This window comes from Daphnia pulex, chromosome 10, assembly GCF_021134715.1.
Source record: "Daphnia pulex isolate KAP4 chromosome 10, ASM2113471v1".
NCBI lineage: Eukaryota > Metazoa > Arthropoda > Branchiopoda > Diplostraca > Daphniidae > Daphnia > Daphnia pulex.
Window position 1 is genome coordinate 13,879,235 of NC_060026.1, and position 22,395 is coordinate 13,901,629.

Genomic DNA, 22,395 nt, shown 5'->3' on the forward strand with positions numbered 1-22,395 from the left:
GAACAACTGCCACAACACTGTGAACTGAGTTGGCAGACCCACAGAGAAGTCTGCGCCCTTAACTACTTCCTAACTTCAGTAACTTGACGAGACTTGACGAGTTTCAATTTTGATTTTGCACTTCAGACGAACATTTGTGAGAAGAAGCGGCGATGCCAATTTAAATGTAAATAGACTTTCTTTTCTTTCTCCATTTTTGCCAACGTAAAATTTGAAATTGACTTTTTAACAATTTTGAATTAAATACTGTGAGTGAGCTTGATTGTTTTGATTTGATTTTTTATGTCAAATCTAATGCATTAAAGGTTTTCCCTAAGACAACAAGAGGGCGTGCGCTAACTGATGGTGCAAATCCGTTTCCTCAGACTCCTAGTCAAATAATATTCGAAAGATCGGAATGGCAAGTTGGCAACGAACGATGAACATGTAAGTGTATACATGTATTTACGCGTTTCTTATCGTTTGGTCCATATCAAATTTCGTAACGTGTTATTACATAACAAATAAATAATTACCAAAAGGGATTCAATAAATTAATAAACGACAAGACAATTTACCATTCCAAGTAGGGACTAAAAAGCTGAAATAGAATTTTGTTTCTCTTTAGAGAGTTGCGTTATTTAAAATGCTCTTTGGTTTACAAGAGGCCTCAAACTCCATTCTTCTATTACCACGTTCCAAAATTTCATGGCGTATCGTTTCTTTTGTGTGTCTTGCGAGAGTGACGAATGCGTGATTCAGAAGAATGATAGCTGCTATCAACGCTGCTGCTATCACTATCAACTGTTGCCGGTGTTTCTTCTCGATCGCTAAAGCTATCCATTTCAATATCTGAAATATGCTTCAGTTTTCTTTCTGCTTGAGTTTCCAAAGCCTATGGTATATTAAAAATTAAAGAATGATCAATGTGACAGTTGTTAGTGTAAATACCTGATCAGTGTTAGATAACTGTGGTGGTTGGTTTGCATTTTCAACAGCTATCTCCAGTTCAATCAACCTCTTATCTTTTCTCTGGAGTTCTGCTGACTTTTCAAGCAGTTGGTGTTTTAGCATCTTAATTTCTTGTCTCATGTTTTCTATTACTAATCTGGATTTCTCTTCTTCAGCAATGGCTTCAATTAATTTCACATTTATAAGTCTATGATGTTCGCTAAAGATCGAAAGCAGATTCGCGGTTTCATTTGCACTGAAAGAATGGAATTTCAGTACAAGTTTTTCCACTTCCTTCAACATAAGATCCAGGCTTTTTTCCTTCGTATCAAGAACATGCTGATAGTGATTTTGGATAACCACTTCTTTCATTTGATAAAATCCTCGTAGCTCATTCTGGAGTTTAGAACTCTAATTAAATGCAAATAACAATAAATAATAGTTATATATCAAATTTTTAAAAAATGTTTTACCATGGTCCTTTGATTGTCTCGGTAAAGTTGTTCAATTTGATTATTTATATTATCCAGTTCAGAATTCACTGAGTAAGCTCCTTGTTCGGCCATTATTGCTTCAGTTGCCTCAAGACAATCCTAAACACACATTCATAAAATAAACAATAGGTCATGAATTTTAAGTTAGGAAAGTAAGATTGCCCTCTTGCCCCTCTATGATTGACTGAAGGACTGAACTGAAGTATGCAATTAAATTACGGAGGTTTGCTTTTCTGTTACTGAAATGTCACCCACTGAAATACAGGCCTACTAAGTACTAACTCCTTAATCTTTCACAGCAGTGATGGTGATAAAGCAATAGGCCTAAACATTTTACCATGTATCATATTCATATACTAAACTGAGCAACAGTATAAACACTTCAACAATCACAACAAAACCCTGAACAAGTGAATTCTAACAGAAAAGAAGCAAAATTTACCTCAAAATAGTAATATTAAAGAAACCAAGAAGAAGTTAACCGAAATCAACTCCCCACTCTTTATACAATTGGTCAAGTGTTAACAAATTAGATCACAAAATCGTTGGAATCCACATGCCTACTCCAGACTTTTACATGTGCTTGTGCCATAAGATTCTTTCAGTTTCACACTGAAAATGCGACATTACGGAACACAGCGCCAGTGGTTTGTGGCGGGAGGAATCTGTAACACAACTTTAGGTAGGTTAAAGCTCCACCCCCATTGCTTGGGAAAGCGAAAAGACTAAAATAAAAACAGGGAATCGGTCAAATTACATTTATCATAACAAGAGGGGAAAGTGAGGTAAATTTACCGTCATGGTTTGAACAAATGACACGAAGTATAAGAAGATATTCCTGAGGAGCGGGTGGATGAGTCGGAGAAGGCGTCATCTATGTGATCGGGACACCTTGGAACCCGAGTTCGATTCCCTTGGTGAGCTTTTCTGTTAATCAATCTCCTCATCAATGCCTCAAAAATCTCCACACCCCTTGGGAGAAGGTAAGTATTGAAGAAAACTCCCATGAAGAAAAACTGTACCCGACCCGTGCTCCATTGACGTTTAATTTGTGAATTTGTGTAAGACGGCTGACGGTAGACGATCGTATCGCCAACGTGAATCTCGCTCGGCCAAGTGAGTATTAAGGTAGTATCAGTGGGTTGCGAAGACGCATGTACGCATATCCTAATATTACCCCAACCTCAACCGCTGAGCAGTGACGTACCACCGTACTGCTCGTCACTTGTGATTTGTTTCAAAATGTTTCTACGGGAAAGGATCCACCGGCTACAGGGAGCCAAAAGGTAAGTGAGCATTTTTTCCTATTACTATAATTTTGAATGTTTAATTAATCAGTTTTTTTTTTTTTAATAGTACGTGAGGGTTCGCGTTTGCGTTAAAAAATGCGAATATACTTCGGAAAGAGAGAATTATAGTCAACGAATAGCAATACTACTCCAACACCTGCTCTGATCCGGGGCGCGTTATCTAGCTGTTGTCACTTTTGTCGTGTAAAATTTGAATATAAGGCCATTACCGATACGTAACTCAATAAGCAACAATTTCCCATTACGTAAGCCTATATGGAAGCGGAGTATTTGTAACATTTGAATGGTGATCTTACGGGAACTAAATAAAATATCCCAAAGAATGATTTCCTGGACTAGATCGATAATGATGCGGTCATTAAACTAATCTGAGCTTATCCATTGAAGTGGCATGTAGGGGACTATGTTTTGTTGATTTGATTATTCCCTCATATCTCTTTTATAAATCGAGTCAGAAATTCATTTAAAATGACAAGAAAAAGCTTAAACCTCTTTAACTCTTTTGTTTAGATGACATAAGTAAGTCTAAAACAAAACAAATAGAGGTTTCCTTAAAGATTAGTTTAAAAAAGATGGCGTCTGGCGTGCGTTAAATAAGGGTGAAAGTTCGTTTCACAAGACTCCTAGTGAAATTAATTAGTCGTACTCGTAGGCTACTCGAAAGACGCAATGAATGAATGATAAAATATGTAAGAAATTTTCTTTACCTTTATTTCAGAAGCGACAGAACCCAAATTAAGAATAAGAAACATTTTCTTGTCTAATCTTGCAAGTCTATAGCAACTGACACTCATAACACCACACTGATTACTGCAAGGAACAGCTCCTCTGTTGTATACCTACTGCATGCACACAAAGGATTCCCATAAACATTAATGGCAAAATATTCTGAATTCTGATGGCACCAGCATCATGAACAGCAACAGCTTAATCTTATTTAAGCACACCATTCAACAGTAAACAGGTTGCAAAACCACATTCGATAATGTACATGGAGTCATGGACGGCCATCAAGAGTTTGAACATCACCTAGTCTGTAAAAAAACATTAAATAAAATACAATTAAAGCATAGGAAAGTTGAACTACTTCTCAACTCTTTATTTTAGATGACATAAGTAAATCTAATACCGGTAATACACTAGAGGTTTTCTTTAAGATTAAGTTCAAAAAGATGAGGTGAGGACGTTCTTCTTATTATTTCTAGAGCAGTACTTGTACACTCAAGCAGACGAATAAACGTCAGGGAAGCAGCCTGGAAGCAGCGTTGCCGATTTATGTAACTCAGCGCCACCTATCTTGGCGGCATTTTATGAAAACATAAAATTTTAATTTTATGATTTAAAAATAATATGATTTAAATTAACATGGCGATGGAAGATCATAGTTAATTATTATTGATTCAGTGCAGTTTACCGAAATAAACTCCCGTTCTTCTTTCGTTTTCTCTCAACATCTGGCCGAGTAAACCTCCGTCCACTAATCAAGGAGGTGTTCTCATCCTATGTCTTGCCCTGTTAACGAGATTTGGCTAAAAAATGTTATCTTTAGCACACTTAATTCTTTCCTCCATAACTCAGAAAAAAAGAAGTAAAGCTTGGAACTGGTTTTCACATTTTCGTCTACCAAGTTTTGTCCATCAAATGTTTCATTCACGGCGAGCGCCAAAATGACAATAAAAGAAAAGGGATCAAGTAGCCAGCGGGGGAAACACCTAGGTATAAAACGCCCGTAGAAATTACACTTAACTGTCAGTTGCTTTGAAAGCACTACTAAAGAAACTGAGTGTCTCTACATTTTAATTTTGTTTTTAGATTCGGCCATCAATTCAAGTCAAGATGTTCCTTAGGTAAGCATTCCGCATTGACTTATTCCGTATTGTTTATTGAAGCTCATCCCTTTTTGTTTTGGCTGAATAAGATTCCTTATCGCTGTAATCTTGCTGAGTATCTGTGATCGTGTTTTTGGCGCCAGTGTCAACATCACAGATTCCTTGTTGACTGTCAAAAACGCCACCAAGTTAGACAACTCGACGAAACCGCAGAATGAAAGTTTTCTTTCCAACATGAAGGTTCGAGGCTCCGATTTAAAGCTGAAGGTAATATGCATAGATATTTAAATTATGGAAATAGTTATTTAACTCCGTTGATTTATTTGACAGAAATTAGGATTTAATGTAACCGATGCCTTAGCAGCTGTTAATTCGACTCTGAATTCGACATCTGATTCTTCACTATTGAAAAATGCATCATTGGGAGGCCGTGCCATGAAGGTGCAGCAATTGTTAAAGGTAATTACAAAGTTGGATCGTTATAATCGAAATGTGCTAATTTGCTAATTTCCCTATCAGCACAAGCTTAAGGCCAACGCGACTCACGCCAATGTCTCAAACACCTCGTCGCATTTGAATTCGACTAGCAATTCGACATCAGATGCTCTGCAAATGAAAAATGCTTCTAAAATTGTCGAACGTGGGGTTTTCGTCGTCATGTTTGACAGCAAGGTAACTATTTTAAAAGTGGTGTTTCTCCATCCAACATTTCTAATTCTTGTCATCTTGATCTTAGCAGGCATTGCTGGATATTGCCAATAATACTTCTGAGGATGCAAGTGACGCATCCGATTTATTCTCACTGCTGACCAACTCCTCGTCAGTGATGAATGAGACCGAGTCTGGGCAATTGTTGGATGAATCCAACAATTCAAACAGCTCCGCTAGCCTAGGTGAGCTCTGAGTTCTTTTTCATCGCCACTTTCATCCAAACAAACAACGCCGCCGTCATCATCGCTTACGGGTGTTTCTCCTCGGTCGTCAATGGAATCCGCTATTGAACCCTCAGAATCCCTGCTATTGTATCCCTGCTATTGTTTTTTGCTTTAGCTTCACGATTGAGTTCTGCCAACAGCAACGATGATGCGTCCAAACTCGCCCCAATTCATGGAAATCGGCAAAGAGTCCAGCTCCTTTTCCGCGACCGATATTATTCGGACCACCCTTGGCGTGATTCTCCAGGTAATCTTGGTACATCCTTATCTGCAGAGGCGACAACTTTACTGACACGACGTGTTAGTGAACTTCACTAGCACGACGTGTCAGTGAACTAACACTACGTGTTAGTGAACTTCACTAACACGACGTGTTAGTGAAGTTGTCGGAACTGCAGATCAAGATGTACCAGTATTACCTGGAGAATACGTACGTATTCGTGCTTAGGAGGTATTAATTGAGTCAGAACGGCGTAATTTAAGCGTTGCACGGAATCTTCGAGCAATTTGTGCAATACATAGGCTCGTCGTTTCATAATCCAATTTTCGTCATGGAAATCGAATTTCGCTAATTCTTGTATAAAATTATGATCCCTGTAAAAACTTGTTTTAAATGTGTACAGAATTGTATTTTAAATTATTATATAAATCGCATCCATTAAATCCAATCTAAATAATGGTAAATATAACTTGCACTAGTCAATACATTATTAACAACTATTTCAAAGTATGGTGTTACCTTAAGTGGAATAAATGAGGAATCCAGAAAATCGGGCACACATTTGATGATCAATAACAGCATTTATGTCACCTTCATACAATAGCATTTTAATCTCATCGTTATTCTGGAGCAATAGAACCGAGTGAATGAAAATTGGTGCGGAATACGTCGAGTGACAGTTGCTCCCAGCACCAATTGTTTCATTGTTTAGCTTTTGAATAACGGTGCTGCACGCATTGGGACCGATGTAAGAATTACCCCGGTGGCTAGTATAATGCAATGCATATAACCCCGATTCCGGCGCCTTGAAAATTCCGGTACTTACGTCCATTCCTTCTCCTTCGTTTGTAATTATTCTAGTGTAATTTATGAGTTGGCCAATACCGTCAGGTCTACCCGTGTAGAGTGAGGAAGTTCGAATGACGTGAAAGTGAATCGGTGAGTTCCTTGAATCAGACATTACGTTTGATACGATGAAGCACAAGAAGTTCGTAATTTTCAAATCTCTGTCAGCTTCGTCAAGTTGCCCTGTATTTAGTCTGGCGTAGACTTTGTCTCCCTTCTGCAATGGCCACAAAGTATGAAAACCGGCAGATCCCCAGTGGGTGTTTCTAGTGTAACCATAACCCATCGGTTCGTCGTCGTTCCTCACTAAAATCACGTCCGTTGTGATGGAACTGGACCCGGAAAACTGGAAGAAATACGTGCCATTTACTGGGGCTGTAAATGTGCTCGTTGTAACATTAAAATTGCTCTGAATGTCCGTGTTAAGCCCATAAAAAGGAATTGTTTCATTCTTCCTACTGGCGAAGGATTCAACAGTGCGGAACGCGTGGAATGCTGATTCTCCTTCCAGAAAAAATCCTGTAAAATGGGTGCGCGGAGGATCTGACCCCTTACTTGCTTTGATCGCTCCTTGCTCCAGAAACATTTCGACAGTGTCATTCAATTTCAGGTTGAGAACGGCATTGAACGAAGTCGGCGTCCACTCTTCGTAGGAATCTCCGCAAATGGGACCATTTCCAATCGGCAAACCATTTCGATCCAGTTCAGACAAAAGTCGTTCATGCTGTTGCTAGAACGAGGCGCGACGAAATTGAAGACGTATGTACCATCAGTGGGCGCGCGAAAGACTCCCGTTGTCAAGTCCATCGATCCTGTGTTAACGTACGAGTTTTCATAACGGATAGTGTTGTTCACTTCAGCATAGCTTCCTCGACTATAGACGTGAAAGGCGACAGGACCTTCATACGGCGGAAGAAGGGTTGTAGAGGAGGTAGGGGGGATTGTGGACATTGGAGTGGTTGTACACAGAAGAGGAGTTGTTTCTGGAGGTGAAGTTTCATCCGGATGAGAGGTTGTATCCAGATTAGAGGTAGTATCCGGATTAAAGGTTGTATCCGGAATAGGAGGGCTTGTAGAAGGAGGAGTGGTTATATCTGGATAAGGAGTTGTACACGAAGGAGGAGTTGTCTGTGGAGGAAAAGTTGTCTCCGGGGGAGAAGTTGTGTCCGGAGGAGAGGTTATAGTTGGCGAAGAAGTCGGAGGTTCTAACAGCACATGAAAATTAAATATCTTGGTTAGATCAAATCCTTTTTAATGCAATTCCATTGTTACCTGGATCATTTTTCGTGCTGGCCACCACGGCATAAATCGCCAACGACGCAACTACCAAGAAAGCAACGCTTAATAAAATAATCGCCCATATATCTCGTTTGCGATCCTTGGGGAGTATGCGCGCCATTTTCGTAAGTGATAAAATTCAAAAACTGTAAAAAAAATTAACTGTCGTGAGTGGTAAGGCGCCTGCAATAAGAAAGGCGTGAACAGTTGAATTAAAATTAAAAGGCAACTGAAGGAGAAATAAAGTTACTTTGAGTTAACGCCAACGCCAAGCTACAAGAATAAAGATTAATGGAAAACTGAATTAGAACTGTCACTGACAAAGGAAACTTTAGTTCCGAATAAAATATCAGAGTTCCTGAGTGACAAGGGCAGAAAATCGTGTCTTGAACATGTCAATCAATTGAGGAGCAACGGTCAAACAGTCACACTTTGCAAACAGCTATTGGTATGGTGGATCACACCAGCACGGACGTCAATCAGACTTTGACCGCACACAATATACTACATTGTACAATCTACATTTCTTTTTTAACACGGTAGACTGAGCAGAAATTTGGACCGTTTTAAAAGTCCGCCAACGACTCAAGGTTTACATTCAACGTACGTTTGCCACAATCAAACCTAAAAGAAAACCTCCCAAAACAGTTCATTAGGATTTAGGACCAAGATTAAAATATCTTTGGAAAAAACGGATTAATACTTATACAGCTACTGAAATCCAGTAAGAATTGGCATTAATCACATTGTACAAACAAAAAAAAAAACGAGCGGCCAAAGTTAAAAAATTGGCAGCGTGATAAAAAAATCAATGATTAGACAGCAGACGGACAACTATCGAGCACGTACATACAGTATACCAGTTGCTGTTTCTAGACAACAGAATAATTCAAAATGTGTCTAAAAGCTGGTAAGAATATCTTAATCTTGGATCTATTACATTCAATCACATTGAAAAACAGTTTCCGAATTGATAGTTACTTACGGATATTTGTTGATAGCAGATAGATCAGCAGTCGCTCTTTTCCTGTTGAACGTCATCCACGACAATGTCTCTAAATTTTCAAACGTGTAGTGTTTTTGTCGTCATGTCTGACAGCAACATATAACCAACAGAACGACGTTTCTAGATGAAAAGTTCCTAATTCCTTGTCGTAGCACAGCCATTGCTCGGTATTGCATAAACTACCACTGCGAGGAAATGAGCATCCCAAATTGAATTGAATTGAAGGGCACAGTATAAGGGTTCAGTAGATTTCTTGAAAAACGTCAACACACCATTACAGCTATTTCGAAGGGAATTGAATTGATGTTTGACATTACGTGGTATAAATCAGGAACCCAGAAAATCGGGCACACATTTTATGTTCGTAAACGGCATTTATGTCACCTTCGTGCAGCAGCATTTTGATCTCGTCGTTTGTGTCGAGCGATAGAACCGAGTGGAAGAAAATTGGTGCGGAATACGTTGAGTGACAGTTGCTGCTGGTACCTATTGTTTCATTGTTGCGCATTTGAATAACTGTGCTGCACGCATTGGGGCCACCGATGTATCTATTACCCCTGTGGCTAGTGAAATGGAATGCATAGACTCCCGATTCCGGCGCCTTGAAAATTCCAGAATTCGCGTCCATCCCGTCCCTTTCATTAGAAATGATTCTAGTATAATTGATCACTTGGCCGATGCCGTCGGGCCTACCCACGTACATTTCAGAAGTTCGAATGACGTGAAAATGAATCGATGAGTTCGTTAACTCGGATATTTCGTCTGCTACAATGAAACCTAACAGATTCGTAATTTTTAAATCTCTGTCAGCTTCGTCAAGTTGCCCCGTATTAAGTCTGGCGTAGACCTTGTCTCCCTGCTGCAATGGCCACAAAGTATGAAAACCGGCAGATCCCCAGTGAGTGTTTCTAGTGTAACCATAACCCATCGGTTCGTCGTCGTTCCTCACTAAAATCACGTCCGTTGTGATGGAACTGGACCCGGAAAACTGGAAGAAATACGTGCCATTTACTGGGGCTTTAAATGTGCTCGTAGTAAGATTAAAATTGCTCTCAATGTCCGTGTTAAGCCCATGAAAAGGTATTGTTTCATTCTTCCTACTGGCGAAGGAATCAACAGTGCGGAACACGTGGAATGCTGATTCTCCTTCCAGCAAAAATCCTGTAAAATGGGTGCGCGGAGGATCCGACCCCTTACTTGCTATGATCGCTCCTTGCTCCAGAAACATTTCGACAGTGTCATTCAATTTCAGGTTGAGAACGGCATTGAACGAAGCCGGCGTCCATTGTTCGTAATCATGTCCGCAAATGGGGCCATTTCCGATCGGCAAACCATTTCGATCCAGTCGGACGTTAAGACACAACACGTCGTTTGTGGTGTTGCTATAACGTGGCGCGATGAAATTGAAGACGTAAGTACCATCAGTGGGCGCAAGAAAGACTCCCGTTGTCAAGTTCATCGATCCTGTGTTAACGTATGAGTTTTCGTAACGGATGGTGCTGTTCACTTCAGTATAGTTTCCTCGACTGTAGACGTGAAAGGCGACAGGATCTTCGTAGATATGCGGAGGAGGGGTTGGATTATCTATTATTAAATCAAAATTAAATATTGATTTGGTCCTATTACAACTTTATTTGTTACAAACCTGGTTTGTGTTTCGTGCTGGCCACCACGGAATAAATCAATAACGACGCAACCATGATGAAAGTGATAATTAAAATAAAGATCACCCATCTTCTTAGTTTGCGATCCTTAGGGAGTAGTCGCACCATTTTCGTATGCGATTAAAGTACCAAAAATGAATAAAAGTTTAAAGTAATTGAATAAAATTGAGGTGGGTGATAAAACGACGAAAAGACGTGAACCGTGGAATTTGAATAACGGTGTGCAAAGGCAACTGTGCGAGGGATAAAGTACTTCAGTTCATGACCAGACCAAGCTAAAGAATCAAGTTCTATGGAGAACAAAGTGTGTTTCTGCCAAAAAAAAAATCAGACAACAGCTTGGGATAAAATACCAGAGTACCAAAGTGTCAGAGTTTCTAAGGCCAGAGGAAGGTCTCTTGTACTTGTCAAACAGGGGGCAACAGTCAAACAGTCACACTGTCACAGTGTGAAAACAGGCAAATGACAGATGTCGATCAGACTTTGACTGCACACAATCTTTTTTTTTTTTTCAACAATAGTCAGTTGAATCATTGCCCGAGCGTAGATATATATCTTACTACTGACGACGGGAAAAGCGGACTTATGGAATACGATGCAAGTAAAACACGGTGAACTGAGCAGAAATTTGAACCGTTTCAAAGTTCGTAAGGACTTAAGGTTCACCCAACGAACCACGTATATCGCCTCTACTACTATGACACGTGCAGTTTTCATTATTGCACAATCAAATTTAAAGAAACTAGTCGATGATAAAAGTCTTATAGTAGAACTCACTAGGATAAAAAAAATTTGCATTTTGTAAATCACGGATTAATTGTGATTATTATAACTGCAGCAATCCAGTAAAAAATGGCATTAGCCAAATTTTACATAACAAAGAAAAAATTAATTGCCGAAGGTTATAAAAATGGGAGCGTGATCGAAAAGAATTAGGCAGTCGACTACAGACAACTTTTGAGCACATACCGGTAGCCGTTTCTACTTTCTAGACGACAGAATAATTCAGAATGTTTCTCAGGTAAGAATATCTTAATCTTAAATCACACTAAAAAAAATCAAATTTGGACTTTATCTACTTACGGATTACTGTTGATTGATGTAGATTTCTAGTCGCTTTCTTCTTGTTGTATGTCGTCCATGACGATGTTTTGGGTGCCGATATGTCGTATGCAAATGTCGCCTATCCCAGCTCTGCCCTCACTTGTGAATCTGACGCTGCTCCCGTGGATAATTCAACGAATGCACTGAGTGACAGTGAAATCGATGCCAGGAAATTTACGAATGCCGAGTTGAAATTCAAGGTATTTTCTCCAATTGATTGATGTAATGCAATAATTTGCAATGTACTTTTCAAATTCGTTAACAGAAGCTGGAAGTCAGTGTCCCAGACGAAGCATCACCTGTGGAAAAATCGGATAAAAAAGATGTCAAGTACCAAGTCGAAAGTGATAGCATTCCGCTCAATTCTCAGGTATGACATGACATATGCAGAGTAAAACACTACAACGTTAAGGCTACATGAAACGAAACTTACATCATTCTTTAAATTTATAGGATTCATTCCAATCTTCTTTCTTGGGACGTCTTTTTCGAGCACAAAAATAGAGCCTAGAAAGTAGAAACGTCGAAGGATTTCGATGAGTAATTTCGAACAGAACAAAAAAATTATTTATTTGTGTCCTATTTTTTACCTGAATGTATAAAATTGTCCTCTTTTAGCTTAACTTGAAATACACTGCAGTAATTTTAACTAAAAAAAAGTGTCGAAACATTTTCATCCATGGGCAGGCGTTCGCTGTCTTCGTATTACTCCACGAACAGATAACGTGGGTAAAAGACAGAAAAATGCTAAAAAAGAAAATGGCGGTCATTAAAAATAAATTAAATTATTTCATTGCACTTCTTAAATCTTAAACGAAGATTTCTTTTTTTTTACCGTCCCTGTGATATTATTCGTGACCTTAATCAATGATGCAGTGAAAATTCCTGAAATGTCGTTAACAGTGAATTAGTGAACATCCATTGTCCTTTACATTCTAAGAAACGGATTAAGATGTACGAGGGTATAGTCGGGGGTAGTCAGCGAATAAAAAGGGCCCACACAGTCAGAGAAACCAATTCAGTTGTCTGAAAGCATCCAGCGAGATACTTGTTCAGCCTCCAGATTTCATTTTGTTTCTGATTTGCCATATTCTTCAAATCCAACAGTTCAACTTCACAATGTTTATCAGGTAAAAGCGCACATTGTAATTCAACATTTGTAATTCAACCAACCTAATTATTTACCTACCATTTGAATCCGTAGATTTATCGTCGCTATGTTCTTGTTGAGCGCTGCTTACAATGTTTTAGGTGCCAGTATTGCTACTGCGGATGACGATGAACTGGCAGAGAAATTTGAAAAAGTTGCCGACCTGGACGAACCCTCCAAATCTCTAAATGAAACCACGACGTCAGCCATCAAAGTTCGAGATGTGACCACTGAACTAACGGTAATTTTGAAATTTTGCTTTTTTCCAGTTTCCGGGAATACAATAGGGTTAATTTATTAAATTAAAAAAATTATTACTCAACAGCAATTGAAAGCCAATGTTACCGTATCAGCTACCAACTCCACTGGCAATGCCACTTCATCAGTCAAGTCCACCAAACAGGACAGTGAGAAAGTAACGCCGAAGGTGGTTCCGGTTTGCAAAATGACTACTTGCTCTGTTAAAAACCGCGTCACAACTTGCAAGACAACCACCAACTGCATTTCCGCCAATTTGAAAACGGAAACTACTACTGAGAAAGTTACTACGCCAAAAGTACCAGCCCTGGACGACGACGAAGAAAGCACGAAGCAAGACTAAGGTGCTTCGAACGTTCTTCAGCCGGATGTGTTTCACCTGTATGTTTTTTAACACAACTATATTGTAATCAATATCTAAAACAAAAATACATTATCGACATATTAATTCAACATTCAAAGTTTCGAATCATGCAAATCAAATAAGGTAGTTACCGTTACTGATCCACTGAAACGAATTTTATATTAGGACAACACAACCTATTGATGGTAAAGAATGATTTGTAAAAATAGTCTGTAAAATATATCGGATAGAAAATTATACCATTAAGGGGGAACACGATGAACGGGGCAAGGTATGATTAAGGGAAAATGAAAGGGGACACAGATATTCCAACGAGGAAACTGAACTGCTCAAGGGCAAACTGTGTCTTGGCAACTGTCGGATTCAAACGAATAAAGAGGGAAAAGTTGCTCAAACTCTTCGTGTGCTTTGCGCATCTGTTGGTCAGAGCAGTGGAGATTGATCCTTGACATGATATTCCAGACAATTTGGAAAGAATTTTGGACGTTTTTATCGAGTCGAGACAGGAGTCGAATAGCTGATAGTAGCAGAATTTTCGATATGATTTCCGGGGTGACCTGACTCAATAAAAACAAGTTAATAAATACAAAAATAAACCGATTCATTTTCTTGTTATTTTTCTTAGTCTGAAATACCTTCGTTATCCTAGAAGATTTGGGTTCGACCGTGTTGATAATTCTCGTTTGCAATCTCTTCTGCCTTCTGTAGGACTCTAAAGCTGCCGCCATTTGTTGTTTAATGATATGGTCATCTTCTTGTGGAGTCCTTGCTCCAGAAAGACATTCAGAGGATGAAGGACTGCTACATTCTTCATCATCTTTTTCCTCTCTGTTGTCCAGCAACTGTTTCTTTTCGTCCGATTCTTCTATTGACCCGGACTTTGGACTAGATGTCACACATTCGTTGGCTTCTCCTTCGATTTTCTCTTCCGTTTCCACTTGGACTACTATCGTTGTGTCGTTATCATTAGTTCCAACATTTTCCTTGGACTTGCTGGAAGACACGAGCTGGAACTCTGATGTGTTGTCAGTCGGCACGGAATCAGCCGGAGGGAGCTCATTGCCCGATTCTTGAAAGTAGAAATCGATGAGAAAATCTAGCCATTGTTCGAGATCCCTCATGTGAGTTGAATAATGCAGTGCAATGTTAGCCAGGGCTACGATAAGTAAATCCGAACTGAGCCCAGTCACTTGGGCAAGACTAGGGGGTTGCGAAAAACCGTAAAGCTTCTGGAGATGCCTCCGCATGCCAAGTGCAATCTCAAAGTCGATACCGAATTCACATCCCAAACGCAAGACGCTAGTTAAAATCGCCAGGATCTTGGGCTCAACTGCAGCACAAGGTTGCATGTTCTCGGCAAACACGGCCGATTTCATAATCTTTTCATCCCTGGAAAAAGATTTGCGAAAAATTAAATCAGGTTTCAAATTGTGAACCAACAAATGTGATCATACCCGGTCAGGATCGAATTGTTGTAACACACAATATTGGCGATGGTGTTGATAGCCAACTGATAAGATAGCAAAGCGACGAATATGTTGCAGCTGCACATGGGCGACAGGGACTCGGCCACGGGTTGATTAAAGATCTGCATGGATAGATGTTGCAATCGAAATTGTTGGCGTTCCTGCTGCTCACCGGCTCTGTCATTCTGAATGAGCCTCTGCACCGCCGTGAGGCTACAGCGAACAATCAGACAAAGGGCTGAAGCAGACACTTGCCACAGTTCGCCGGAAGGGCAGAGAGTCTGGAAATGTTGTCCACAGTTGACGATCAAATGGCGCAAGCAAGAATTGCCAATGCGCACCAGGGATTCGTCATCTTGGACGGCACATTCCACGTAGAAGAGGGTCACTTCCCGGAATAAGACGGACAAGTCTTTCGTATCCACAAGACGGCTCGTCTCTTCGGCCGAGAGAAGTCGAGTCATGACTTCGCAGAGTAGGCCGCATACTTGTTTGAAAGTGCCTAAACTGGCGCCTCCAGTTTGAGTTGATCGGTTAATGCTCAACAGACCAGTCAACCAGTGACTCATCCCAGGTAGAATGGAACATCTCAGGCAGAGAAGAGCAAACTCGTACTCTGTTGCAAATAATATAGAAATATTAAATGTTCTCTCATGCACACGGAAACTAGGTGATGAAATTCTGTGTCGTAAAAGTAGCTGAATACAACTTACCGGCAATATAAAACCAAAAAAGAAGAAGCAATTGATATGTTCTGGAGATGAACTAAAAAATCAAAAGCAAAGGCAAAAGCAAATAAGCAAACATAAGAAAAAATGAAATAAAATGAAAAATAAAACAAACAAACAAAAAATCCGGCAAAATAATTTGTAATAACATCAGGACAAAAAGCCAATACGAACCTTGAATGTCGATGAGAAGTATTAGAGTGGCCATGACGACTTCGCCAATCGATTTCTGGACGGGATCTTTGGCGTGCGTCAGACAGCAGGTGACTCCGTCCAACAGCAAGTAAAATACTTTGTAAATTCCTGTAGGGTTTTCCCACAATTTGACGGCGTGACCAGATTGAGGCCTGAGCACCTCAAAAAGACTGGACCAGCAACCGTATTCTTCGGCATCCATTTGCTCACGATGCTCCAATGCCAAAGCGATTAACGGCTCGAAATCGCATTCGTTAGGTAAGAATGTCAAGCTGCACAACATTTTTCGATTAAAAATTATTGGCAAATTAAAAATACATTTGAACACTATACCTCATGGCAGAATAGAACACGGGCGTCTGGTGTGGTTCCCTACAGAGCTGGCCCAGCATTTTGGCAAATTTTTGAAGGTTGTCTAACGCCGGATCAGATAGCTCTGCTACATATCCTATTACAAAATCCTTTAGTCAGAAACACGGCAATTGAATAAAAGGCAAGATACTCAACTGTAACATTTGAGATAATGAAGCTGACAAAGAATGGCATCCATAGCTGCATTGGCGAAAATAAGCGGATGGGATCCACCCTGTTGCACAAAAGCGGCCAGTACTTCCTTGACAGTGCTGATATTCTCAGAATGAATTAGCCGGCTAGTGCTGCAGATATCTGTGGGCCCCTGGGGTGGAGGAGGCCAGCGTCGGAGGCAAGCGAAAAGTGGGCGCCATCCGGAACGAATTTCACCGCTCCAGCATTCCACCAATTCGCAAAGGGAACTCATCACCTGATCCTGCAAATCGGGATCTAAATTCTCTCTGCAAAGAACATGTTCGAAAGGTTTGAACAGCGCTTCATTAAAGTGGAAGTGAAGAGGCTCCGGTTGTTCCTGCAAAACGTGACTGATAATCGATCGCAGGATTTCCACCGAAGTTTTGGCGATGGCCGAATCACTACTGCAGGCCGCTTTGAGTAGAGTCGGACCGACGATAGCCCAACAATGTAGGGCATGATAGAGCGGCCTTCCAGTCTTGACACTCCTCAGCATCACTTCACCAATTCGATGCAAAACCCAGTGGCACTGTAAGCTGATGTTGTCTTCGTCAAGATGGTTCAACTGAACGTGACACAACTGACAAAGTTCTTCGATCAACAGCAACAGACTTTTCAGATTCAACTTGGCGGCCGCGTCTTCCATGAGCAAATCGACACGTTCGCTCAGCACTCCAATAATCCGGGCCAGTAATTTACTATCCAACTGACCGGTGTTCCTGTTTGTATAGTAAAATCATAATTATTTTTTGTGAATTAAGAGTTTTACTTTATGAAACCTACCGATAATTGTCGCATTTGACTGCTTTGTCCAACAACTGTTGGATGTCGTTGTCGTTGTTCGGCAGCTGGCTTGCTGCCGTCAAGAAACTATAGCTGTCGGTAGAACTGCTAAAGTATAACAATTTCATGAATGACGGAAACATTTCTAACTTTTTAAAGGTCTAAACCTTTCGTCGTCTAATCCCCCAAAAGCAGCTGAGGATAAATTCAAGTCATCGCCTTGCTGATCCTTTGAGCCAACGGAGTTTCTCAGTTTCCATTTGATTTTAGATGTGTACTGTTTCAGTTGGGTGGCCACTTTGAATCTGTCAGTTTTCCTCGACTGATAAACTCGTCTTTCCAACTCCGTCACGTACAAGCAACATCTATAGAATCCAGAAATTCAATTAGAACCTGTCGGTCAACCAACTAACATTGTGACACAATATACCGGAGAATATGGGTCCAAGCTTCTTTATTGTAGGACGCCAGCTCCAAGCCTTTGTTCAGGACGACATCCAAGCTGAGGATGTGCGGCAGATCAATGTCAAACACGGGTTTAGATATCAATCCGGCAAGTCGAGCCTTCATCAAGCGATTCTTCAGAGACGATTTTTGTCGAACCAGGGCACTGCCAAGTTGAGGATTGCCGCAGGCGACGGAAGCCAAAAGAGAGAAGATGGTGCCGGAACGATCCTGCAATCCTGCAAAATGGGGAATTTAACGTTTTAATCTAAACGTCGATCACACGAAGAAAATGGCGAATAGTGGTACCGAGGATGTTGGCCAATTTCGCCGCATTTTGAAGACACTCCAACGCCTGTGAAATGGCTTGGTTGTCAGTTTCGTTGGACGTCGGTGAAACGCCATTGGAATAGATAAAAAGGAACGAGTCCCAGAAGCAGGTTAGAAGACGTCTAGCAAACTTGAGACCTGTACAGAATAAGTCAATAATAATGTGGTTATGGCTAGAGGTCAAAGATTTCATTTGCGGCCGAGGTGACAGGGTTTATTAGGAGCCTGACCAGCTTGTCGACGAGGTTCCCGCAGCAGAAAGTTGGGTGTGAAGGCAAAGTGAAGTTTGCGGCAATCGGACAGGAAGCAAGTCGCTTGTTCTGGGCACTTGACTTGTCTGACATCTTTTTTGTTTGTCGCCAAAAGTTCAAAATGATCGAATTAAGGTTCGTTCAACTTCAAAGACCAAGTTTGACGTCCGTATACCAGTCAGAAGATTGATAAATGCGCAGCTGAACATCATCGATGTGTTGGAATCGGCATTGACGTTGAATCCTGCATTGCCGATGACGTCCGAGACCAGGACGCCTTGGTAGAGTTCGGCCAAGAACTCGGGCGTCAAATAAACCAATATTCCGCTGTTGAGAACGCTGGCAATGAAATCATCCTGCAAGTTTGAAGTTGATGGTATTTACAGTCTCACAAGGATAACTACAGTCTATTCATTTTTAAATACTTCGCTTTGAGCGACGAATCCAGTACGTGACGGGTAGTACTCGCGTTTGGCAAGCTCAAAGTTCAATAAAAGAGTCACATAAGTGGCCAAATAGATTCCGTCAGCATTGAAAATGACGTGATCTTGCCCGGCATCTAGATAAAGCAATAGGACCTCGTTACTAACTTATTACTGGGCTACAAAACTTTGAGAGTGAGTCAACTACTGCTTCATACCTTCACAATAGTTGGATGCGAACTGTTGGAGAGCCAAATCCACTTCGAGTGGACTGCGCCAAGAGCCCAGATTGGGAATGAACGATTGGAGATCTTCTAGGAACTTTCGAGCGGCCAGTCTCTCCAAATCAACGTGATTTGAACGGGCCTAATGAACCGGCGGAGCCGAAAATCAATAACAAAAACATTCACATCGAATCACGAAACGAATTTACCGCGTATCCATCGTTGGCGCCAAAAAGTTCGATGTCGTTTTCAGGTTCCTTGTCTACCGATTCGACGTCTTGGTCGACGATTTCGGGTCCTTCCGTCACACCAGAAGTGGTGCTGCAGTTGTCGTCATCATTGTTGGCCACCACAGTTTCCGCTGCCTCCTCATCTTCCAGCAAATGGGTGAGATCGATCATGATGGTGGGTGGCTTCACAGGGATAGTAGTTTGATCTTTCAACAACTGCTCATAGGTTTTTGGCAATCTTAGCCTCGTTGGGTAGCTTAAAGCGCCTAATCAACCCACAAGTGTAATTTGAGGCTCTTGTTCCATTTTTTGAGTTTCAAACATACCAATATAGTCGCAACTTTCTAAATCGTCGTAGAGCAAGTTAATCTTTTCCATGAAGCTATCGGATATTTGAACAGAAGTTGGGGAGCCAGTCAGACTCAATAAAGAAGTCAACAGCGTATTTGCACAAGTTAAAACAATGGTCCTCAACTCGACATTATCTGTTTGCATGCTTTCCTCCATTCCGTCGAACAATCTGAAAAGTAATAAGACAAAAATCAGTGTAACTTGTTATCGAATCAATCATCAACGAGGCGAAATAATGATATCATACACTCTGAGAATCCCGAATTCGTTTGGTTCAGGGAAAGTTTCTTGATTACTTCCCTCCACGAGGAAAGGTCCGCCGATAACCAACAATCGATGAGGCTTGGAAAAGACCTAATTACACAATATTATTAGAGCTTAGTGTGTTTCATTATGAGATAATCCTTCGCTTACCTCTTTGATGGTTTTGAACATTTCAATTCGAGTTGCGATATGATCGGTGACCAGTAAGCGGTGGAAGAGGGATTCCAACGGAGCTCGGAGTACGTTAACATTGCCAAAGAGACGCAACAGCTCACAACCAATGCTCGCCACACATCGCAGCTCGGAAATTTTACTGTCTGTAGTGGCTGGAGCGTTTGGACAAGGAACACCAACAAGTTTCAGAAGAGTGGGACAAAGGGTCCTCCAAACAAAGCTGTGACTTCTCGAGTTTAGCACCACACCATCAGGTAAATTGCTGAGCAAAGCTTGAATCGACTCGAGAGAGAATTCGACGGGGAAAACTTGAGCCGTCACCAGACCATCTTCTAGCTTGTCGCATAGAAATTGGATGATTGGAATGACTTGATTAACGTCACAATCACCAGGGACGAGGTTTTGGGGGTTAAGCGTCACGCTGATGGCGATATTTTTGCCAAAGGTTTGCAAATTTTGGACCGAGGCTGTCTGAAGAGCTACTTGATGTTTACGTGATCTTATGCCTCCGCTCTGCCCCATGTCTAACAATCGGGTGAGAAGATCTACGATGACATGTGCGTTTAAATTTAGAAACTTTGACTCCAGGCAAGCAAAACTAATATAAATCTACAGAGAAAAAGGCTCAAGTTAAAATTTTAAGTTAAAGCAATAAGAATAAATAAGTACCTTAGTCATTTCAATCTGAACTTCTTCTGACACTTTTACCCAACTGGGGAACGAAAGACAGTCCAACAACTGGGAGAGCAACCACTGGCTATCATCTGGCGGATCACAATGTTTTGAAACAAAATGATTGTCTCGTAACAGTTTCTGAATTTGAAAATTAACAATGAAAAGTCACAAAAAACAGGTAGAAGTAAAATATGTGTGTAGTGATACCTGAACACCCATCAGCCCAAGCTTCAGTAAATGTCCTGAGTTTGAAACAAGGGCAGAATGAAGCGAAATGAAACACTTTTCTCGTAGCTCATGTGGTGTGCTCTGCATTAACCCAGTTTGAGATTCTAACATTTCTGAAAATGATAAACATTAAAATCATTACATTAACACATGGAATTCACGAAGAATGGTACGAATGTATACCTAAAGCCACTTGGCTCTGTTGCTTAATGTGCAAGAAGCCACGTCCGAGTGCTTGCGAATCCCGAACGAGACATTTTAGTAGGTTCTCCATGGCCATTTTCTGCACTAAAGATGAAAGGAAAGTGCCTGTAATATTATCAATTTGTCTACAGGCGAAACAGTAGGGCAGCAACTAGGACCGAAACACCAAATCAATAACATTGAACACAACAGTCTCCAAGAGGCAAGAGCAACTAACCTGTTAGTTGGATGACGTCGTCTGCTTGTAACTTTTGTTTTTCCCAAGCTTTTGTTTATTCTTTTGGCGCTTCGTTCGAATGGTTTCAGCGACTGCCAATGAAAATGGTTTCTTTTCTTTAAAAGCTGTAGAATTATATTGTAACGAAAGAATATTATTCTAGAGAAAAAATAATTCGTTCAAATCACGGAAAAATGGGAATAACATGCTCTTTGTTAGTCAAACAGTTTACAAAATGATAATATGTTACTGATGTAAGCACGGAAATAAATCACAGTCAGATATACATGTGAAAGAGGAAAAGGAAACCGACAGAAGCATAATATTGACGGATTCCCATAAATTCTATTGAAGTGATTACAATAAACGACTCGGAGCTGCCTTTTCTCATGTTCGTATTATAATTCCGTATAGCTCCAAAGTGGTTTTGTTTCTTGTTTTTTTTCTGTGATAATCGTTTAAGAAACAAAGGAACAAGCAGAGGCAATTACGACGTCCAATTCTCCTTCAACTGCTGTACGAGTTCTTGACGATCGCCCTAGTCCGTGACTGGACCTCATTAAAAATCAACAACTGACCCACCCGACTCCGACTATACCTTAAACCAAAAGCTAACAACGACCCCACCGTCTGACTCATTCCCTTTGTACGAAAATAAAAGAAACACCAAGAAGCAAAAAAAAGTAAGAAAAATGAATATGTTGGGTTTTTTTTAATCTTTTTGAGTCAAAAGTTAACGAGGTTCAGATTTTAAAAAGCGCGCGTATGTGTAGAACGTATTGGAATTCAGTCAAGGCAGCTTTAGGACTCGGTGTCGTTGCTAACTGGGTGAAAGAGTTGAATGGAATAATGCGCATTTCATTATACGAAGATCAACGCCAACTGCCTATAGTCTCTCCCTGTTCCCAAGTGAATTTTTTACGAGCTCAGTTTATCATTGAATCAAGAAGTATTCCGGTGCGTGTTGCGCTCTGTCGATATTTACAGGGAAATATATGCGCTACGTAAGGCAGCGAAAGTTTAATTAACCAAAAAGCAAAAAGCAAAATGAAGGAGAAACCAAGGAGAGACTATCGATCCTGTTAATGTTTAGCGCGGCTGTTCATTTCAGAAATGGCTAATACTGCAGGCGATCCATCATCACTTGCAGCGCAACTGAAATATCGCCCATTTCGGCGCAAACATTTTCAACGGCTAATTATTATTATTGCGAAACTTTTTTGTTGATTCATCAATAAAATTTGAATCGGTTTGGAAGACGACGTCTAAAGAATT

The 22,395-nt window shown here is 40.6% G+C and overlaps 6 protein-coding genes across 21 annotated transcripts; 3 read left to right on the plus strand and 3 right to left on the minus strand.

Moving 5' to 3' along the window:
* Positions 1–425: 425 nt before the first annotated feature.
* On the minus strand, positions 426–3,501 carry LOC124203769. 5 transcript variants are annotated; one of them, XR_006878611.1, is made up of 5 exons: positions 3,442–3,501; positions 1,404–1,523; positions 931–1,341; positions 558–874; positions 426–454 (listed from the first exon to the last, which is right to left on the minus strand). XR_006878611.1 is itself a non-coding variant. In XM_046600597.1 (4 exons), exons 1-4 carry the CDS (start codon positions 3,484–3,486, stop codon positions 686–688), a joined length of 765 nt encoding a protein of 254 aa, XP_046456553.1. In that variant the 5' UTR covers positions 3,487–3,501; the 3' UTR covers positions 426–685. The 5 variants fall into 5 exon arrangements, 4 of the variants coding, with proteins under 4 accessions (XP_046456553.1, XP_046456556.1, XP_046456557.1 ...); XM_046600597.1 differs by having other exon boundaries at positions 426–874; XM_046600600.1 differs by lacking the exon at positions 3,442–3,501 and adding an exon at positions 2,220–2,340 and having other exon boundaries at positions 426–874.
* A 946-nt stretch (positions 3,502–4,447) lies between these two features.
* On the plus strand, positions 4,448–6,215 carry LOC124203774. Of its 2 annotated transcripts, none has more exons than XM_046600618.1 (5): positions 4,448–4,581; positions 4,653–4,830; positions 4,894–5,022; positions 5,083–5,235; positions 5,300–6,215. In XM_046600618.1, the coding sequence occupies exons 1-5, from the start codon at positions 4,571–4,573 to the stop codon at positions 5,465–5,467; spliced, it is 639 nt and encodes a 212-aa protein (XP_046456574.1). In that variant the 5' UTR covers positions 4,448–4,570; the 3' UTR covers positions 5,468–6,215. The 2 variants fall into 2 exon arrangements, with proteins under 2 accessions (XP_046456574.1, XP_046456575.1); XM_046600619.1 differs by having other exon boundaries at positions 4,449–4,581; positions 5,303–6,215.
* Positions 6,216–6,219: 4 nt separating this feature from the next.
* On the minus strand, positions 6,220–11,732 carry LOC124203772. 3 transcript variants are annotated; one of them, XM_046600616.1, is made up of 6 exons: positions 11,596–11,732; positions 10,494–10,824; positions 9,550–10,432; positions 8,828–9,483; positions 7,837–7,988; positions 6,220–7,769 (listed from the first exon to the last, which is right to left on the minus strand). In XM_046600616.1, the coding sequence occupies exons 2-4, from the start codon at positions 10,618–10,620 to the stop codon at positions 9,162–9,164; spliced, it is 1,332 nt and encodes a 443-aa protein (XP_046456572.1). In that variant the 5' UTR covers positions 10,621–10,824; positions 11,596–11,732; the 3' UTR covers positions 6,220–7,769; positions 7,837–7,988; positions 8,828–9,161. The 3 variants fall into 3 exon arrangements, with proteins under 3 accessions (XP_046456572.1, XP_046456569.1, XP_046456571.1); XM_046600613.1 differs by having other exon boundaries at positions 8,828–10,432; XM_046600615.1 differs by lacking the exons at positions 7,837–7,988; positions 8,828–9,483 and having other exon boundaries at positions 6,220–7,239; positions 10,166–10,432.
* LOC124203776 lies at positions 11,393–12,276 on the plus strand. The gene is made up of 4 exons (XM_046600621.1): positions 11,393–11,533; positions 11,618–11,816; positions 11,882–11,986; positions 12,070–12,276. The coding sequence occupies exons 1-4, from the start codon at positions 11,523–11,525 to the stop codon at positions 12,118–12,120; spliced, it is 366 nt and encodes a 121-aa protein (XP_046456577.1). The 5' UTR covers positions 11,393–11,522; the 3' UTR covers positions 12,121–12,276.
* LOC124203771 (brefeldin A-inhibited guanine nucleotide-exchange protein 3-like) lies at positions 12,116–21,219 on the minus strand. Of its 9 annotated transcripts, none has more exons than XM_046600610.1 (24): positions 20,883–21,114; positions 20,679–20,812; positions 20,466–20,609; positions 19,773–20,405; positions 19,606–19,712; positions 19,334–19,527; positions 18,987–19,273; positions 18,772–18,919; positions 18,557–18,690; positions 18,307–18,487; positions 18,111–18,224; positions 17,860–18,018; positions 17,537–17,789; positions 17,274–17,471; positions 17,107–17,214; positions 16,285–17,042; positions 16,111–16,225; positions 15,757–16,049; positions 14,843–15,470; positions 14,024–14,777; positions 13,629–13,945; positions 13,520–13,564; positions 12,806–13,403; positions 12,116–12,501 (listed from the first exon to the last, which is right to left on the minus strand). In XM_046600610.1, exons 1-21 carry the CDS (start codon positions 20,977–20,979, stop codon positions 13,718–13,720), a joined length of 5,667 nt encoding a protein of 1,888 aa, XP_046456566.1. In that variant the 5' UTR covers positions 20,980–21,114; the 3' UTR covers positions 12,116–12,501; positions 12,806–13,403; positions 13,520–13,564; positions 13,629–13,717. The 9 variants fall into 9 exon arrangements, with proteins under 9 accessions (XP_046456566.1, XP_046456565.1, XP_046456564.1 ...); XM_046600609.1 differs by having other exon boundaries at positions 12,806–13,441; XM_046600608.1 differs by adding an exon at positions 21,121–21,219 and having other exon boundaries at positions 12,806–13,945; positions 20,883–20,987.
* On the plus strand, positions 12,552–13,472 carry LOC124203775. Its single transcript, XM_046600620.1, has 3 exons — positions 12,552–12,745; positions 12,817–13,007; positions 13,092–13,472. The coding sequence occupies exons 1-3, from the start codon at positions 12,736–12,738 to the stop codon at positions 13,365–13,367; spliced, it is 477 nt and encodes a 158-aa protein (XP_046456576.1). The 5' UTR covers positions 12,552–12,735; the 3' UTR covers positions 13,368–13,472.
* Positions 21,220–22,395: the final 1,176 nt, after the last annotated feature.

Excerpts from the sequence above, each read along its gene's own strand:
- LOC124203769 (XM_046600597.1), bottom strand. The coding sequence starts at position 3,486 with ATGTTTCTTATTCTTAATTTGGGTTCTGTCGCTTCTGAAATAAAG. Across the intron at positions 1,524-3,441 it reads CTGTCGCTTCTGAAATAAAG|GATTGTCTTGAGGCAACTGA; the intron begins GTAAAGAAAATT and ends ATGTGTGTTTAG. Across the intron at positions 1,342-1,403 it reads GAGACAATCAAAGGACCATG|AGTTCTAAACTCCAGAATGA; the intron begins GTAAAACATTTT and ends GCATTTAATTAG.
- LOC124203774 (XM_046600618.1), top strand. Across the intron at positions 4,831-4,893 it reads GCTCCGATTTAAAGCTGAAG|AAATTAGGATTTAATGTAAC; the intron begins GTAATATGCATA and ends TTTATTTGACAG. Across the intron at positions 5,023-5,082 it reads AGGTGCAGCAATTGTTAAAG|CACAAGCTTAAGGCCAACGC; the intron begins GTAATTACAAAG and ends TTTCCCTATCAG.
- LOC124203772 (XM_046600613.1), bottom strand. The coding sequence starts at position 10,620 with ATGGTGCGACTACTCCCTAAGGATCGCAAACTAAGAAGATGGGTGATC. Across the intron at positions 10,433-10,493 it reads CAGCACGAAACACAAACCAG|ATAATCCAACCCCTCCTCCG; the intron begins GTTTGTAACAAA and ends ATTTAATAATAG.
- LOC124203776 (XM_046600621.1), top strand. Across the intron at positions 11,817-11,881 it reads ATGCCGAGTTGAAATTCAAG|AAGCTGGAAGTCAGTGTCCC; the intron begins GTATTTTCTCCA and ends ATTCGTTAACAG. Across the intron at positions 11,987-12,069 it reads GCATTCCGCTCAATTCTCAG|GATTCATTCCAATCTTCTTT; the intron begins GTATGACATGAC and ends TTAAATTTATAG.
- LOC124203775 (XM_046600620.1), top strand. Across the intron at positions 13,008-13,091 it reads ATGTGACCACTGAACTAACG|CAATTGAAAGCCAATGTTAC; the intron begins GTAATTTTGAAA and ends ATTACTCAACAG.
- LOC124203771 (XM_046600608.1), bottom strand. The coding sequence starts at position 20,979 with ATGGCCATGGAGAACCTACTAAAATGTCTCGTTCGGGATTCGCAAGCA. Across the intron at positions 18,920-18,986 it reads GCGCCAACGATGGATACGCG|GCCCGTTCAAATCACGTTGA; the intron begins GTAAATTCGTTT and ends CCGGTTCATTAG. Across the intron at positions 18,225-18,306 it reads ATTTATCAATCTTCTGACTG|ATGTCAGACAAGTCAAGTGC; the intron begins GTATACGGACGT and ends CAAACAAAAAAG.